The sequence below is a fragment of the Rhopalosiphum padi genome, chromosome 1, assembly GCF_020882245.1.
Source record: "Rhopalosiphum padi isolate XX-2018 chromosome 1, ASM2088224v1, whole genome shotgun sequence".
In the NCBI taxonomy this organism is placed as follows: Eukaryota; Metazoa; Arthropoda; class Insecta; order Hemiptera; family Aphididae; genus Rhopalosiphum; species Rhopalosiphum padi.
In genome coordinates this window covers 73,723,780-73,741,179 of record NC_083597.1, presented here as the reverse complement: position 1 = coordinate 73,741,179, position 17,400 = coordinate 73,723,780, and the positions used below count along the sequence as shown (strand labels likewise).

General features: G+C 29.2%; 2 protein-coding genes across 3 annotated transcripts; both read right to left on the bottom strand.

Moving 5' to 3' along the window:
• Positions 1–667: 667 nt before the first annotated feature.
• On the bottom strand, positions 668–8,199 carry LOC132932472 (DNA repair and recombination protein RAD54-like). Of its 2 annotated transcripts, none has more exons than XM_060998861.1 (15): positions 7,082–8,199; positions 6,959–7,014; positions 6,735–6,857; positions 6,426–6,578; positions 6,159–6,355; positions 6,031–6,100; positions 5,118–5,312; positions 4,765–4,986; positions 4,265–4,688; positions 4,021–4,183; positions 3,690–3,891; positions 2,619–2,825; positions 2,391–2,554; positions 1,881–2,070; positions 668–1,004 (listed from the first exon to the last, which is right to left on the bottom strand). In XM_060998861.1, the coding sequence occupies exons 3-15, from the start codon at positions 6,735–6,737 to the stop codon at positions 939–941; spliced, it is 2,256 nt and encodes a 751-aa protein (XP_060854844.1). In that variant the 5' UTR covers positions 6,738–6,857; positions 6,959–7,014; positions 7,082–8,199; the 3' UTR covers positions 668–938. The 2 variants fall into 2 exon arrangements, with proteins under 2 accessions (XP_060854844.1, XP_060854843.1); XM_060998860.1 differs by having other exon boundaries at positions 6,959–7,123; positions 7,196–8,199.
• Positions 8,200–8,342: 143 nt separating this feature from the next.
• Positions 8,343–11,305, bottom strand: LOC132932473 (putative uncharacterized transmembrane protein DDB_G0293652). Its single transcript, XM_060998862.1, has 5 exons — positions 10,905–11,305; positions 10,530–10,646; positions 10,160–10,460; positions 10,021–10,082; positions 8,343–9,961 (listed from the first exon to the last, which is right to left on the bottom strand). The coding sequence occupies exons 1-5, from the start codon at positions 11,097–11,099 to the stop codon at positions 9,401–9,403; spliced, it is 1,236 nt and encodes a 411-aa protein (XP_060854845.1). The 5' UTR covers positions 11,100–11,305; the 3' UTR covers positions 8,343–9,400.
• Positions 11,306–17,400: the final 6,095 nt, after the last annotated feature.

Genomic DNA, 17,400 nt, shown 5'->3' with positions numbered 1-17,400 from the left:
CATAGCTAGGCATTTTTTTTTTAAAATTATTATTTTAGAATGAATGATTAATAAACCAGAAGTAAAACAAAACTGCACAAGTAACAACATACAATATACTATTAAAAAAAAAAAAAAATTACTGTAATATAAAATTTTTTTTTCCATTTTTAAGCTATGATAAATATAATTTGAATGCATTTTTGAGATTTTTTAGGGCATTAAAATCCCAGCCCTACTTATAATGCAGTTCAGTAATCATTATTTTAACCAAGTTTTATCGTAAATAACACTCAATTCAAACAAACAATTTTATTTTATTGTTTAGCTAACAAAATAAATACTTACAATATTAGTTAATATATGGTAAAGTTAGACTGATGAATTTTCTTAAGCCTTTTGGTTTTTTAGTGTGTAGTATTAATACCACTGATTTGCTTTTGTTTTTAATTATGTCTATGTTTAGGCAATGTAGTTTTCTACGCTCTTCAGAAACATGAAAAGCGAAACTGTGGATTCTGTCTTACTACTTTTATTGGAACAAAAAGATGCAACACACATAATACCCATAGTTATTTTAATGTTTGTAACTATGTAAGACGTAAAATGAAAATGTGAAATAGAAAATATTGATTTGTAGTGTATAAGAGGATAACATTTAAGCTAAATAAGATAGGTACAGTCTACATAAATAATACATTTATACCATTTAATTTATTAATTTATCATACAGAATTATTTTGACTAATAACATAACATATACTATATACAAAATCAAGTAGTGTATGACATTTTAAACAGTGTTTATAAATAGGATATAGATATAAAGAATTTAATTATTATAATGAACCTATATCATTAGTTATTATTTATTACGTCTAACAGAACTTAAACACATTTAATAATTAACAAAAATAATGTAATATAAGTATGTAGTACATTTATTAGGATATTATATTTTAAGTTATATTATTTTCTTCTTCCTTTTTGTCAACTACATCATTATCCTCTTCAACAATTGGTTTCTAAAAAATTAATGTTTGAGTTCTTAAAACAATCATAAACAAATTTGAATTATAAACGTATTAATTTATATACATTGTACATTTCTTTTAACCATGAATATTTCATTAACATAAATAAAAATATAAATGATAAATCTATGATTTTTTTTAAAATATTAATGTAGTAAGCACATAGTTTTTCTTTTTGGTATAGTTTAAATATCATAAGTACAGATTTAAAAATTATTTATTAATTATATAATGGCTTAATGACGTCTTATCCATATATGTTGTTCCCACCTTAATAATGTAAAATATTGTAAATTTGTGTGCAGAATCCATTTTATGCCATTATCTTTAATATAAGAATAAATTCTTGATCTTTTATCAAACTTTAAGAAAATAATATTATACATAGGTTTTTATTGATATTTTAATTTTGAAGTGAGTTATGAGCATTTTAAAGTTTTAATACTTTACATAGCTATAACTCAGTTTAAAATTAAAATATTAATAAAAGCCGGAATTCTAAATAATATTGTTACTTTTAAGTAGAATAATAAGTTCATTTACTCTACTATTAAAGCAAAAAGCATAAAACGGATTCTGCTGAATTCTAATTTGCTATGGAGTATTACATGCAGGTATGATGTCCTCTTAATTGATAAAAAAAATTTTAAAATTATTTTATTATTAGTGTTAAAATTTAGTTGAACTTTAAATTAAGTAAAAACTAATTTTATTTATAATAAGCTATGACTTATGATTATTAACAACTATTGAAAATTATAAATATAAACCTGTTTTTATTATGTCAACAAAATATTTCAAATATCAGTCTCATAACTTATAATTAAAAAAAAATAAATAAATAAATAAATTATGGTAATATATTACCTCTTTATGAATTGTAGAATTTTGATAAAACACCATACTAATGCCAGCATGCCAACATTGTTTCAATACTGGATCTACAAGCCATCTTTTGTCTGCACAATGATGCCAACAAGAAAGATCATTTGTACAATCACTATCTACTGGAGGTAGTTTTGTTTGGATATTATTAATGCAGCGGGTGCATTTTATTCTAAATATGAAAAAAAATATAATTTAAAACATAATGAAAATATAAGAAATCAGTAAACAATATATATTTTCTTAAACATTCAATAGGCTTATTGTGTTACTAAAAAAAGTTTATCTTGAGGTCCAAAAATCCAAATTAAAGATATAGGAAGGTTTTTCTACCAATCTTCTACTATTCCAATGGAAAAAAAATTCTAGATTTGCCATTATACTATATTTTAACTAAGTTGTTGTTTTTGTCGTAAGTACAATACTTTTATAGATAATGATTATTATAAGTATAACATATAACTCATGTTAAAATTGTAAATCTTAATTTACTTGTCATGTGTATCACTAATAGTGTCTTGCCGAAGATTAAATAATGTACGTAATTCTGAAGCAGTAAAATGTCTTGCAACATCTTCTTCACAGTCAACCACACTAGAACTTAAGGCTTTTTTGTGTGCCTGTCTTTGCATCATTTTTTCTTCAATACTTCCAGTCTAAAAAATATACTTGAAGAATTATTTCAGATACATTTTATTAATACTTTATTACAAAACTTACAGCTAAAAATCGATAAACAAAACAAGGTTTTTTTTGGCCATCTCTCCATACTCTAGCCATTGCTTGATCATCATTGGCAGGATTCCAATCTGGATCAAACATTACTAACCTGTTCGCACCAATTAAATTCAATCCACAACCTCCAGCTTTTGAACTCAACATAAACAAAAATACACCACTAGTAGGGTTGTTAATATCATCTACAGCCTGTTTAAAATACAAATAATTATTATTACAGTAACCTATAATTTATTTTATTGTTATAAATTCATGATACTTTAAAAATGAATATAGGTACTAGGTATAGGTCGTTTAATATGAATTATTGGTTATTTCAAATACATGCACTCATGCACTGGAAAAGGAATATTACTCGTGGCTGGTATTTAAAAAATCATTTTACATTTTATGCAGAGCTATGATATTATATTAGTTTTACAATGATGTGTTTTTTCATCATTTTTCATTGTTTGTCATCAATTTATCATCTTTTGTATCAATAAAAAAGATAAAATTTTCAATTTTGAAAGTGGTTTATGGTAGATCTAGTTTATAAATTCGAGATCTACAACAACTTCTAGTACTTTTCAAAATAATAGGAAAAAATATGATGTGTCAAGTTTAAATATTTACAAAATTTATCAAAATTACATACAAAAATAAACATTTTCAAATTATTGGCTAAGATAAGTACTGTGAAGATTTTCAGAACTTAATCTTCAATCGTTAACTTACTATAAAGCTATAAAGCTGAAAAACATAAAAAAAATGCCCGATAAAATGTGTTTTAATTTTTTTTGAAGCTCTGTAGTAACTATAAAAGATAAAGTTCTGAAAATCTTCACCGCACTTCTCCTAGTCAATGTGAATCTAACAAGACCCCAAACAATAAAATCAGCTCTACAGTTTTGGAGATCTATCTCACTAAATTAAAATTAAAATAAAATACATTATACATATGTATTGCATACAACTAATACATTTCTAATAATTGAAAATCAAGAAAGTTTACATGCCAATCTCTGATTTGGCAAGCGTTTTTTAATATATAAATAAAATAATAGTACATACTTTCGCTCTTTTCTTAGCAGTCATGGATCCATCTAATCTTACAAATGTATAGTTTCTTAATTTTGCTAGTCTTTCAAATAACTCTAATGTTTGAGTATAATTAGAAATTAATACTACACGATCAGTGGTGGTAGTTCTTATAACAGCTAACATGGTGTCAAGGACCATTAATTTAGATGATAATTCAATCATGAGTTTTTTTCTGAAAAATTAAAATAACTTATAATAAATGCATATAAAGGTAATAAAGTTTTACAATTTGAAATTTACAACCAATTACTGATTGTAAACAAATATATAATTATAATATCAGCTCTAAGTAATAAATTACTTGGATTGAGCTGCAATGTATGATGGAGGTAGTAATTGTTTTGAATTTTCAAATCCATCAGTACCATTCATTATTTTATCTATTATAAGATCTGGATGAGCACATAACTTCTTAAGTAATGTAATAGCAGCTAATGCATTGCTAGTAACTTTCCCATCGTTACCTGAAAATGTATAAATAATGTAATACAATTGTTTAAACTATAAATACACTAAGTTAAAATTATTGAAAATCATTAGTATACTTTTAATTGATTTTGTAACCATATCAGACTTAAGAAGATGAAGGTATAAATCAATTTGTAATGGTGTTAATTTTATGCAAACAACATGTTCAGTTTTAACTGGTAAATATTTGGATAGTAATGCTGATGTACGTCTAATTAGACACCTATTTACTAATGAAATTAATTGTTCTAAACGTTCTGTTGCTTTTTGTCGCTCAGCATCAGTAGCACAGGAATCTTGACCCCGTACAATAGGTGTTTCATATTGACGACGAAATTCTTGAGCAGTCCCTAGGATGCCTTCATTAACAAAATGAACAAGACTAAAATATTCTAGTAGATCATTTTGGATTGGTGTGCCTGACAATAGAACTCGTCGTTTTGCTTTTAAAGCCATTAATGAACGATAAGTTTGATTTTCACAATTTTTTAATCTATGTCCCTAAATATGTAATAAAACAATTTGTTTTTAAATTTTAAGTATTTTTGTAGAACATGGTAAAAAAAATTATATTTACCTCATCACATAACACAAGACCTATATCTGCTGCATTTTGTAATAGACTAGCATGACTACGAAAAGTTTCATATGATATAACTAAAATTGGATCAACAGTTCTGCGTCCTCTAGCTTGAACAAACCCAGTAATTACTTTGTCCACTTGTTCTTTGCCACCTCCATCTACAGGTAAAGCTCCAATACGACCACCAAGCCATTTTTTTATTTCATTACACCAGTTCTTAAATAAAATATGTATATTATTTGAATGTTTATTAATATTTAATTAATATATAATCAAGATAGCAAACATGATTTTGAAAAATAATTAGTATTTATTAACATAACTTAAAAGTTAAATTTTATTAATACCTTTACTAAGGAACTAGGTGTAACTATAATAGCTTTGTGAATAGTTGGTGAAGCTTCTGGTCCTTGTTTCAAAAGTGTCCACATTAAGGTTATGCATTGCAAAGTTTTTCCCAATCCCATTTCATCCGCCATGATGCATCCATATGCACCTTCTATCCGTACCCCAGTGACACATTCATACATAAATTTAACACCCTAAAAAGTGAATAAGTTATTAAATAATAAAAATTAGTCAAAACTATACTATAATAAAATAAAATAAAAACAGCAGATAAACACTTTTAATTTTCCATTCCTCAAATTTAGTACACCAATTTTAAACTCTTATCTTAAGAAGACGTTATACTCGTTGTCTCTGTCTTACTAACATATATTATAGCAAATTTGCAGAACACATTTTGTAATGTTAGTTTTAATATCAGAATATATTTACCTATTATCAAATTTAAAGGTAAGAATATTATCTAGAAAATGACATATGCTATTATTGATATTATGATTATAAAGTGAGTTATAGCTATGTAAAATACTATAACTTTAAAATGTTCATAATGTGTCAAAATATGACAATAATATGCGATAAAATATACCTGAAATGTGGATATAATTATTTGGGAAGAAATATCAGTTATTGTATTCAAATGTGTATACAAAATAATTAAAGTTAAAAAAAAATTATTTCATAACAATTTTAATTTCAGCAATAATAATAAATTATACCTCTAATAAATATAAAGATTTTTTGGCATGCACATGTCTTTTATAATAAGTACTAGAAGTTACTAGTAACAATAATCAAAATAGTTTGAAAGTGACGATTTAATTTAAGAAAAACATGTGCACGATCCAATGTATCTGCTTTTAATAGTAGAAATGCTCAAGAACTTTAATTAATATTTAAAAACGTACTAACTTCTCTTTGATGGGGCCTTAGTATTTTTGATAATTCTGGATCAACAACAACATGAACTAATATTTTATCTCTAAAAAAAATAAAGACAAATTAGTTTAATAATTATTTGAAGTTTAAGTATACCATACTTATCCATTTTTAAAATATCATGAGCACTAATTTGTGGAGGAATATATAAAATAAGAGCATCTGGAGCAGTAGGGTCATGTAAAGGTCGACGTAAGCCATCACGACGAACACCTAAAGCTCTACTTAAACTGCTACCACTCCAATTTGCTATCGGTACTTTAAACGGCTTTGAAAGTATATTCCTTATATTTTGTTCCTTAAAAAAAAAAAATCTAAATATTTTTTTTTATTTGTTACTTTTATTATAATGGTAGTTGTATACTAACATATATAGAAAGTGCTATAGTAGATTTATCATCTACTTTTGAATTTTGTTCAATTTTTTGTGATTGGTCATTATATTTCACGCAAGCTCTTTTAGATTGATTTGAATCACTTAAAGGTCGTTTATTGACTTGGCTTGGAGCTAAACTTCGACGCTAAATAAGCCATAAAAAAATATATTTAAACAAACAATATAATAGTAAAATTGTAACTATATTATAATTTAAAGTTATATAGTAACTATATATAATCTTAATTCACAAGTAGATTACATTTTGCTACAAAACAAATATTAAAAATACAATACATACCATGATTACTGATTAGTGTAGTTATTGAATTATGCAAAATCAAAATTTAATTTCAAGGCAATATAAATAATATATATTAAATTGTGTACCATATCAACGAATATGTAAATCAGTTATTAATATCTGGAAGTAAAATTATTAGTACAAGTAATATAATGCTTAAATTCTAATACTGGCAGATACTAATAAAAATTTATATTTATAATTAAATAAAAATAACTTACCATGGGGCATTGTTCAATGAAAAGTGACATTCAAAATTCAAACAACTTGATCTAGACTAGATAGAATATTATTACCATACCATAATAGATGTGCATAATGACTTAAATTAAGAACTGGCCTACCTAATTGCATAGTGCCCATTTAGTTTGTGGTGAAAATGTATTCTAATATGTTTTGAAACAAAAAATAGTTATAGCAACTTAATTTCAATAATTAAAATATATTATAGTACATACAAAACTCGAAATCGAGATTATACCCTTTATAATGGTCTGATATTACATATTTATCATCAAATCGCCACAATGATAAATTTTATATTTTCCCGCGCTAAAGTCATAGATAATAAAGCAGAATATGAATATACCATAGACATAATCTATTATGTCTATGGAATATACCTGTGGGCAGTATTACTCTATGGGGCAGTATCAGTATTGTTATATTCTGTGGTATCACTATTCACTACAGGTCCACAGAATCTTAGATCATATAATATGATCATATAATATGATCTAAGCACAGAATAGATGAAATTTAATAAATAAATAATTAAAATAATTTAATAGACAATATTATAAGCCTATGATTCTGTAGCAGTATTGAGTATATGCTGTAAAAAAATAGTATGCGATACCTACAATTAAAAGTATTAATGTATTATAGTATTATACTATTTATTATATCTTCACCTTAGAACATATACTATATGATCTAAGATCTTCACTTAAATCGTAGTGACAATCGTTGCCGGGTACAGATATTATCTAAGATAATGACAAAAAAAGGTGGGCAAATGATACTGCAAGTTGCCAAGTCTGCATTACTGCCCTGTTAACCGCGGGCCACGGACTCATGCTGTTCTCTGTTGTACCTAATTTATATATATAATAAATCTATATATATGATGACTATTTCATATAGTCTGTGGTTGTACCATGCATAATATATATATATGTATATTATTCTGTGGTATTATTAGACCTGGGTAGGTAGTTTTACATTGAAGAACATAGAAATTCAAATAATTTAGTATTTCAGAACTGACTATATAATTGTTGATTAATTTGTAAAGGGCTAATCACTTATATTCCCGCCTGACTGCAAGTCTATTCATATCAAATGTGTCTAACAATGACTTATAAGTATCTTGAAGAAGAGAACATAATAATAATTATAATTATAATTTATAATAATTTTACCTATTTGTCAAATTCCTCGAAAGTCAGAGACAAATTTAGTGAATACATCATTTCACATAAAGGTGAATGATGGTCTTATTCGCTAAATTTTTAAGAATTTGTAATTCATTTTTAAATAAATAATAGAAATTACAAATACTGTGTCAATTTTTTTACACTGTTCCTCGTCATCAAAACAAAATTAAAAAAAATTATTTATTTTGACTTAATGAATTTAATCGGACATACTTTTGGATTACATGCGCACTTGAGAACTTCCAGCAAATAATTTTTGAACATCATTATATATGCTTTTAAACTTTTATATGAAGTTCCTAAAACATCGTAAAATAGCACTACTAAAATAAAAAACTTTTTTTTTTGATCAAATTGTGTTGTGGTCTTGTAAGATTTATATCTACTTAACATTAATTAGTAAAATCCAAATTATAAATTAAATATTGACAACATTGCCTTTCTATTATTATATTAGGGCCCGGATTTCAATGCAAAGTGCATATTTTTTTGGTTGATTTTACACAATGCTTTCTAAGTACATAATTCGTTTCATGTAACGAGGGTTTCAAAGCTACAAATTGTATTTTGCATTTTTTTTGCATATTTCGATATTTTTTCATTTTTAGCATTATTGGGTCATTTTATTGGTTTTTAATGCATATTTGTTCAATATACGATAAATAGAAGATCTTTGGAGTTTGAACATTAAATATTAATCAATATATTATTATTGTTCAATGCAATGCTCAAAATTTAGTAAGTACAATAGGCTCTTAGAATTTTAATTTTACATAAATTTTAATCTATATTTTGGTATGTTTTGAATGAATATTTCCCTAAAACAACCAAAACGTAAGCGTGTCAGCATAAAGTCATCATTTCAAATTTTCAGTTTTTTTTTTTTTAATAAAATAATAAATAATGATTATACCTTATTTATAAATTACAAATTGAATAAAAAAAAATACGGCATTTTAAGGTCATTTTTTCATTTTTGTGGTAAAATGCATTTTTGGCTATTTTTTAGAGCATATTTGTATGGTTTTAAGTGCATTTAAATCTGGGCCCTAATAATAAGTAATAAAATATACAATTTATTTATAATATAACATAAATTATCAGTAAAAAAATATTAGTTAATTATTATAGGTATTCTTTGTACTAAATGTTACAAAAGTGAAAATAATTAAATTAGTAAAGACAATAATGTTTTCTTATTTATAGAGTATAATTAAGGAGTTATTAATTTTCGTCATCGTCAGACCACCATATATCTGAATTTTCCATTGTAGTATTTATAGCTTTTATGTCGGTTATTGATTTTAATTGTATTTTAGGTGTATCTAATACTTCATGGGTTAAAGTTGGCTTGTTATTCTCCTGACATCCAGTATCTTTCAATTTAGGCATTCTCGTCATAATAGAATTGTTACATTGTTTTATTTGTGGCATAGAGCAATTATTATTATTATTATTATTATTATTATTATTATTATTATTATTAGAAGTTATTGATTGTAAAGAAGAGCTGCTCTTACTCATCAAAGAACTATTAGAAGAGTAAACTTTTTGTTTTGCTAATGGAGCAACACAAATATTTTCTAATTTTTTTATTTCTAATTCTGAGTCATTGCTAAAGCAGATATTTTCAGAGTAGTTAGAATTTGAGGAAAATTCATTTATAGAATCATACGACAGATTTGTATTTGAATCATTAAGAACACTCAAGTTACAGCAACTCGAAACTAGATTATTTTCTAAAAATACCATATCATTTGGTTCTCTTGGCATAAAAATTTTTTTCTAAAAAAATAAAAATAATAAATTAGAATTCATAAATTAATATAAAGATTTGAACTTACCAAATATTTTAATTTTATTGGATTGAAAATTGAATATACTTGATTTTTGTACTGGGGAATTTCTAAATAAATGATAACATTTTTTTTATTAGTTGGAATTAGTTAAGATTTAATAAGTGTATAAATATTATTTAATTACCTGCAAAAATTTTTTTAGTGTGAACATTTTTTAATAATTTTTTTAATGGAATATTCAAGTTATTAACTTTATAGTTTACAATTAATATACCCGAGTAAACATTATTTTCAAAAGAATGAGGAATAAAACTGAAACTTAGTTCACCATACTGATTTTTTTTCATCAAGATTCTGATTGCAATTTTTAAATCATCATCATTTAAACAAAGGTCTATATCAATATAGTAAGTTGGAAGTATAAGCTGCAAAAATTTGGGTGGACATATTCTTAATTCAAACATGTTGCCTTTGTCAATGAATCTCTAAATATAAATTTTAAACATATAAAATCAATAAAACAACAATTATTTAATAAACAAGGTATACAATACCTGAGAGTCGATCAAATAAATTTCAGGACATAAATTGTAATGATGATGACATTTTGATATAATACCACGGGCCCATAGGTTACCCTTGGGGTTTGCATCAACTTGAACAATTACTACCTGTAAATGAAAAAGATGTGTATTTATATATTTATTGTTAAAATATTAAAATTATTATATCATTAAAACATTAAATAATAATACTATATTCTAATTTAACATAGTACATATTTATTCCTTTACAAATTTACCCTTTTTCAAAAATGTAACCCCCTCTAAATAGCAGATAAAATTTCAGTAATCAAATGTCTATTGTCTACTACTCAGAAGTGTCACAGTAATATATCTATTAGTATTAAGTAATAAATAACTGCTAACCTTTCCAGTTTCAATAATAGGATAGTCAATTTTTTCAAACCACTCGCTACAATTGTTAAAACCTAAAAGTTGTTTATAATAGTTTTGAAAATATTCTGTTGAACCGCTATTAAACCGTTCAACAACAACAAATAATCCACGGTCTTCGTCAATTTGACTAACTATATTTATATCATACATGGTGTTCAACTCCATTTCAGTGATCTCAATTCTCAAAACTATAAAACCTGCAGTCGTCCACAATGGACAAGATGACAAGACTTTTAAATGCTAGAACTTTGAACTCGATGAGCGATAGCCAGTTGCCCAGTTTCTACTTATTGTACTTCTGAAGTTTCTGTTGTGTCTGGATCTGGAAGTTAAGGCAGTTAGGCTTACAGAAAAATATAGATAATACAATTTTAGACTGTTTTTCAGACTAGTGATAACAAATATCGTATACTTGGTTGCGTTTCGGTATAATCTAGGCGCTCACCATATAACTTACTATTTGTTATGACAATGCTTATATTTATTAGCTAGATATTCTAGAGTCAAGGTATTGAGTGTTTGTTCCGATGTTTTCTTGGCCCCTTCTGGTGTTCCACAAGGGAGTCACTTGTCTCCAATATTATTCTCCTTATTTGTGAATAGTGCATCTAAAGTTTTGTCTCACAGCAAACTGCTCTGTTTTGCTGATGATATGAAAATTTTTATGCAAATCAACACTCTGGAAGATTGTCATAAGTTACAAAGTGACTTTGATCATTTTGTTGAGTGGTCACAATCATTATGCTAGACTCTTAACTTTGAGAAATGTCATACAATGTCATTCTCCAGGAAGCGTTCTTTTATAAAATGGCCCTATAAACTGACCGGCTTAACCATCTCACGTGTTGATACCATTGTTGACTTAGGTTTTAAGTTTAATATTTGCCTCAACCATTTTGTCGAAGTGGTTATGCGTAAAAATTCCCGTTTTCCGTTATTTTGTCAGGGTTTTTCCCGACGCTTTAGAATACTACTGGATATTTTTTACTTTTGACCCCCAAATGCTAACTAAATGAATTTTCCTTTTCAAAGAGGGGCTGAAGTCAAAAATCAAAGCATTATTACTACTACTCCAAAACAAGATGACAGACACAAAAATAAAAAAAAAATAAATAAAAAAAAAACACATATCATTGTAGAATCAATACATTCATTACTTCGTTCAGAATCTAAAAAAAAAAATAAAATGAATAAACATTAAAACACTTTTGCCATGTCCATTAGAAAAGCGTTAAATGTGTCACTTTTATTAATAACTCTCCACCACGTTTCAATGAGATATCTGTAATTGTTATTATATTTATATATACCTTCGTATTATTATTATTATATTATAATATATTATATCTTGGAAGCAAATCTGGAATTCTAGCACACATATTTTTTTACGATTTTTAATATTAGAGACCGACATAAACTTTTAATTCTCTGAGTATATGTGCCTTTGATACTGGATTTACGAAATTTTTGCTATGATTTACAGGACGCATGTAAACTCCGCCAAAAAAAAAAAATAGGTAAAATTGGGTTCATGTAAACTCCGCCAGTGAAGAAAATCAAGTAGTAGTATACAATTAATATGATATATTATTAAAAAGCATTTAATTTTGAATGAATTTTACTGTGTAGAGAGCTATGACATTTCATCTATATACGGACTCAATTCAAACACATAAAAGTCAATTCAATATCACCGGAATTTTATAGGTCCGGCCCGGCCCTAAAGCTACCCGGGACCCGGCCCATACAGGTCTTTAGTATAATAGTATGTCATCGGTTACATGCTACATATTAATAGTTAGGAATTAAGCTATCAACTAATACATAATTTAAGTAAATTGTTTACTAAATGTATATCAAAATTTAATAACAATATTTAATATTACAAGTTATGAAAATAATACGTACTAACATAAGCGTGCACACAGGGGAGGCCGGGTGGGCCATGGTCCACCATGCGAACCATACCAGAATTTTTATACATCATGTTCTAAACATAACGATTTTTGATTTTTCAAAAATCATAAAACATTAAATAGGTAGGTGAAAAATAACTGATACACAATAATAATAAATTAAATGTCTTTAAAAATAAAATTGATAACATATTATGTCATATTACCATTACAGAATGCGAAATTGTATCAAACTGTGTTGGCAATTACAATATTTCTTATTTAATTAAAAAAAATTATGTATCTGTTTTTAATCATATGAATGATTTATGCCTTAAAAAGTGGGTGATTATGAGTAGGTAAATTAAAGTATGTAACATTTTAATATTGTTTCTTCCATCAGAGTTCAAGTTTCTTAATATTTATTGACTTAGCCCACCCTGCCACAAATGTCTGCGCACGCCTATGATAACTACATAAGTTAAAGTTTGTTAAATTAATTTAGGTATTATTAGTGTTATTTAAAATGTTTACATGTATAGTTAAATCGAAAGAAATGAAATATTATTATAATTAAAGAATAAAAACACACCTAAAAGTACAATATACAAATCGAAACCGTCGTTTTAAAATATTACACCTATACTGGCCGATTAGATACTCGCTGGCTAGTAATAAACACATCGCGATACCCGTCGTCAGGGAAATGATCGAAATTCCGGCGCCGATAACGGGCGAAACATATCTCGAGCTCACTTGCCTTTCATCAGTCCTCCTACACACTTTAAATCATCGTAATCTCTACACAGCATCATCGTTATTAATATATTACAATGGCACTATCCACGGCTATTTGCTTTATAAAAATTGAGTTGGTGAACGGTGGTTTTGACGAAGTCGCCGACGACTACGACATTTCGATCCATATCATTCGTGAATTAAATAAAATACAACAGATGATCGTCCAGCGAATGGAAAGTCACTGCGGCGGAGCTGGCGCCAGCACATATAGATCAGAAACCATAGTCGTGGAGATATTAAAAATCGGCACGGGCGAAGATATCGAAACACCTGATTTGCATACCGCCGAAGACGTTCAACCGCCACACTATGTAGAGAGCGATGATGTGGACTGCCCGGTGGCGATCCGGGAGTTGGACGAGGAGAAGAGTGTCCTGGTCGGTTTGCCCGATCCGCACGCAGCCGCGGCCACAGACGAAAGCGTCGGCGTTGATCCGTTGCCCCGCAGAAGGCGTTATTTCGCGTCTGCGTGGCGGCGGGTCAAACGCTCCGCTCTGCGTCTGTGCTGCTGCAGCGTGCGTTGAGACGGCGTCCGCAGGCACCACCCCTCTCCCTCCCCCCATCGCCCCCGAAGACGTCGGCGGGACGACGGTTTCGAAATCAGGTAAGAGGGGGGGGATACGAGACAGAGCACGGACGGTGCGCGGCGGTATGTCGCCCGAGCACGTTTTCTAGCCACTCGCGGACGGGCGGATGTCGCGGGCGTCGCGAGTTCGGTCGTCGACGCGGTCGATCCTCTACGGCGGTTTGGCGGGCGCCCGACAGCTTTCGGTTCGTGTGCGGAACGATGGTGGACGTTGACGACGGCGAACGGCTAGCGGTACCGACGTGGGCAACGATCCCGCCCCGGCGGTACACCTTGTCAGACGGCGGCACTGCAGGAGACGACTCGTCACGACGGAGGCGGCGGACACTTTTCGGCACCGGGCGAGTGACGATTATGCTGAGCCGGGAACACGGACGTCAGCGCCGCCGGACCCGTGGAGACTGTGCGTTTCACAGGATCCGGTGGCGCGCGACTCCGCGGCTGCTACCGCGGTGGACAGACGCAGCCGACGACGGGACACGTCAGTGGCGAGAGGGAGAGCGTCACTCTCTTTTTCGTCGCGAGGCGAACCGAAGCCGACCGGGTCGCGTCCATCCGGTGGCCGCCGATTCCGCAGGCTCAAATCTTCTTCGCTCGCCCCGTGCCGTTTTCGGTATCCGTCACTCGTCCAAGAGTCGCCGTCTGCACCGCCGTCTGACGCGCGCACGACATCGCACACTAGCCGCTCGCCGTCAACCATCGCTCCCGCGGCCGAACCTGTCGGGCCTCGCCTTGCCGTCTAGTGGTCGTCGTATCGTGCGGCCGAGCGAAACGATCTCGTGACACTCGTCTGTTCGTGGGCCGGTCGGAAAACGTTGCGGAGGCGACCAGTGGCCTTTAATACATTGCTTTTTTGCACCGAAACGCCATCTCGTATCCCCCCCTCTCGCCTGATTTCGTGTCGTCCTGTCGACGTTTTTTTTTTGTTTTCATCTTTTTATTATCATTGTTTTTTCTATTGTTCTTATATTCAAAATTTAATTGTTTTTTCGTACACACACATTGTTAGCCCATATGGCATATTTTTTCCGGAATTTTTTTTTTATATTTCATTCATTCAACTTTTCTACTTTTCAAAATTGTTTATACCATTTGGTACACTGTTTTATTTATCAAAATGTATGACATTTTTGACAGTTCTTATGGCAAGTTTTTTCTAAAACTTTTTTTATAATCAAAATGTATAATGTTGTTAGCCTTTTAGGCAAGCTTTTTTGTTATTAAAATATGAATAAATTGAAAATCATATTTACACAATGAATTACGTTTTTATATTTTATTTATGAGTATATAAATCAATAATAAAAAATTAACGATTTATAAAATCGTTAAAAAATGTTCAAAGCAAAATAGGTTCAACAATTAGTAGTTAGATCCATCGAGAAGAACACTACTTGTAAGAATACACCGGGAAGACTGAGAAAAATAAGCAACTAGATATAGGTACTAAAGAGTGTTGTAGCAGCAGTAGAATATGACAGATGAACAGGAATTTGTAAAATGGTCATAAGAATTTAAAATCTCTTTCCCCAAAATGTAGGTGTATAGGTACTACAATTGTTTCAGTGGCGTGCAGTCAGGCAAACTAGGTAAGCGGCGCATGCCCAGATAAAAGTAAAAAGAAAGGCTTAGGTAAAATAAAATGTAATTGCTCATGATTTAATCAGAAGAATTTACGAATACAATAAATACAAACTATAATATAATTTGTAAAAAAAATCAAGAAAATGATTTACTGAATTGACATTAGTAGTGTAAAAAGTTAGGTGACCCAAAGTTAAACACAAACGATATGTGGTTGGTTAAATTAAAAATAATATTATAATACGACTTCACTGTACTGCAGTGAATTGATAGATGTCCGTAAACGTGAATTATTATATTAAATTTGACGGTTGTATTATATATTATATGAGTTTATTAAGTGAAAATATAAAGTAAAAGAATAATCAAAAAATCATCTACGTCATTTACATATAAGGTTAAGAAATTAAAAATTGTTGGTAATTTTTCGAAATTTAAATACTTTGCTAAATAAACAAACAACAACGACAAAACATTCGCGTTGTCATGTTATATTTACATTGCCAATCAATCGATCGGAAATAGCTCACAGATGATATTACGATATATTTTATATTTATCATTATACGTACATAGTCTTTGGGAATATCCGACGTACGAATGCGTATAATATATTAAACTCACTAACTTTACATAACTAGTCCATAAGCTTGCGCACAGGGGGGGGCGGGTAGGCCGTGGCCTATACATAGTAATACATGATCTAAACATAACGATTTTTGATTTTTCAAAAATCATAAAATATTAAATAGGTAGGTGAAAAATAACTGATACACAATAATAATAACTTAAATGTCTTTAAAAATAAAATTGATAACATATTATGTCATATTACCATTATAGATTGCGAAATTGTATTAAACTGTGTTGGCAATTACAATAATTCTTATTTAATTTAAAAAAAATATGTATCTGTTTTTAATTATATGAATGATTTATGCCTTAAAAAGTGGGTAATTATGAGTAGGTAAATTAAAGTATGTAACATTTTAATATTGTTTCTTCCATCAGAGTTCAGGTTTCTTAATATTTATTGACATAGCCCACCCTGCCACAAATGTCTGCGCACGCCTATGCATACTAACAATTTAACACAATAATGAACTATAAACTGTAAAGAATAATAATTATATTATCAATAAAATAATAACTTACGATATTGTACATAATTAATAATACCTAGTGTTATTACTTATTACTTATTATTTTAATAAGATTCGAAAATTTGTAATAAATTTTAAAGTTGAAAATTCATAAAATTTTTGTGATTTATACCTAAGGTTAAAAACCCAATATAAGGTTATCCATAAATTTTCAAGTAAACCTTCAAGTAACTGTAAAAAAAAATTCCAGCGTCAATATAGAAAAAATGTTATGAGCGTATGAAATGAAAATTTTTTTCGAAATCATGTAAAATAATGATATATTACAATTTAAATAATTTAAATAAATAATATAATATATCCTACTAATTATCATTGACTAACAAGTCATCTCCGTCCAGAATCGTTTTTCGTATAGGTACAATGAAACCTGTCATTGCATTCAAATTTAACACATTCGTTATAGAGACCAGTGACCTACTCTCCATCTCTACTAT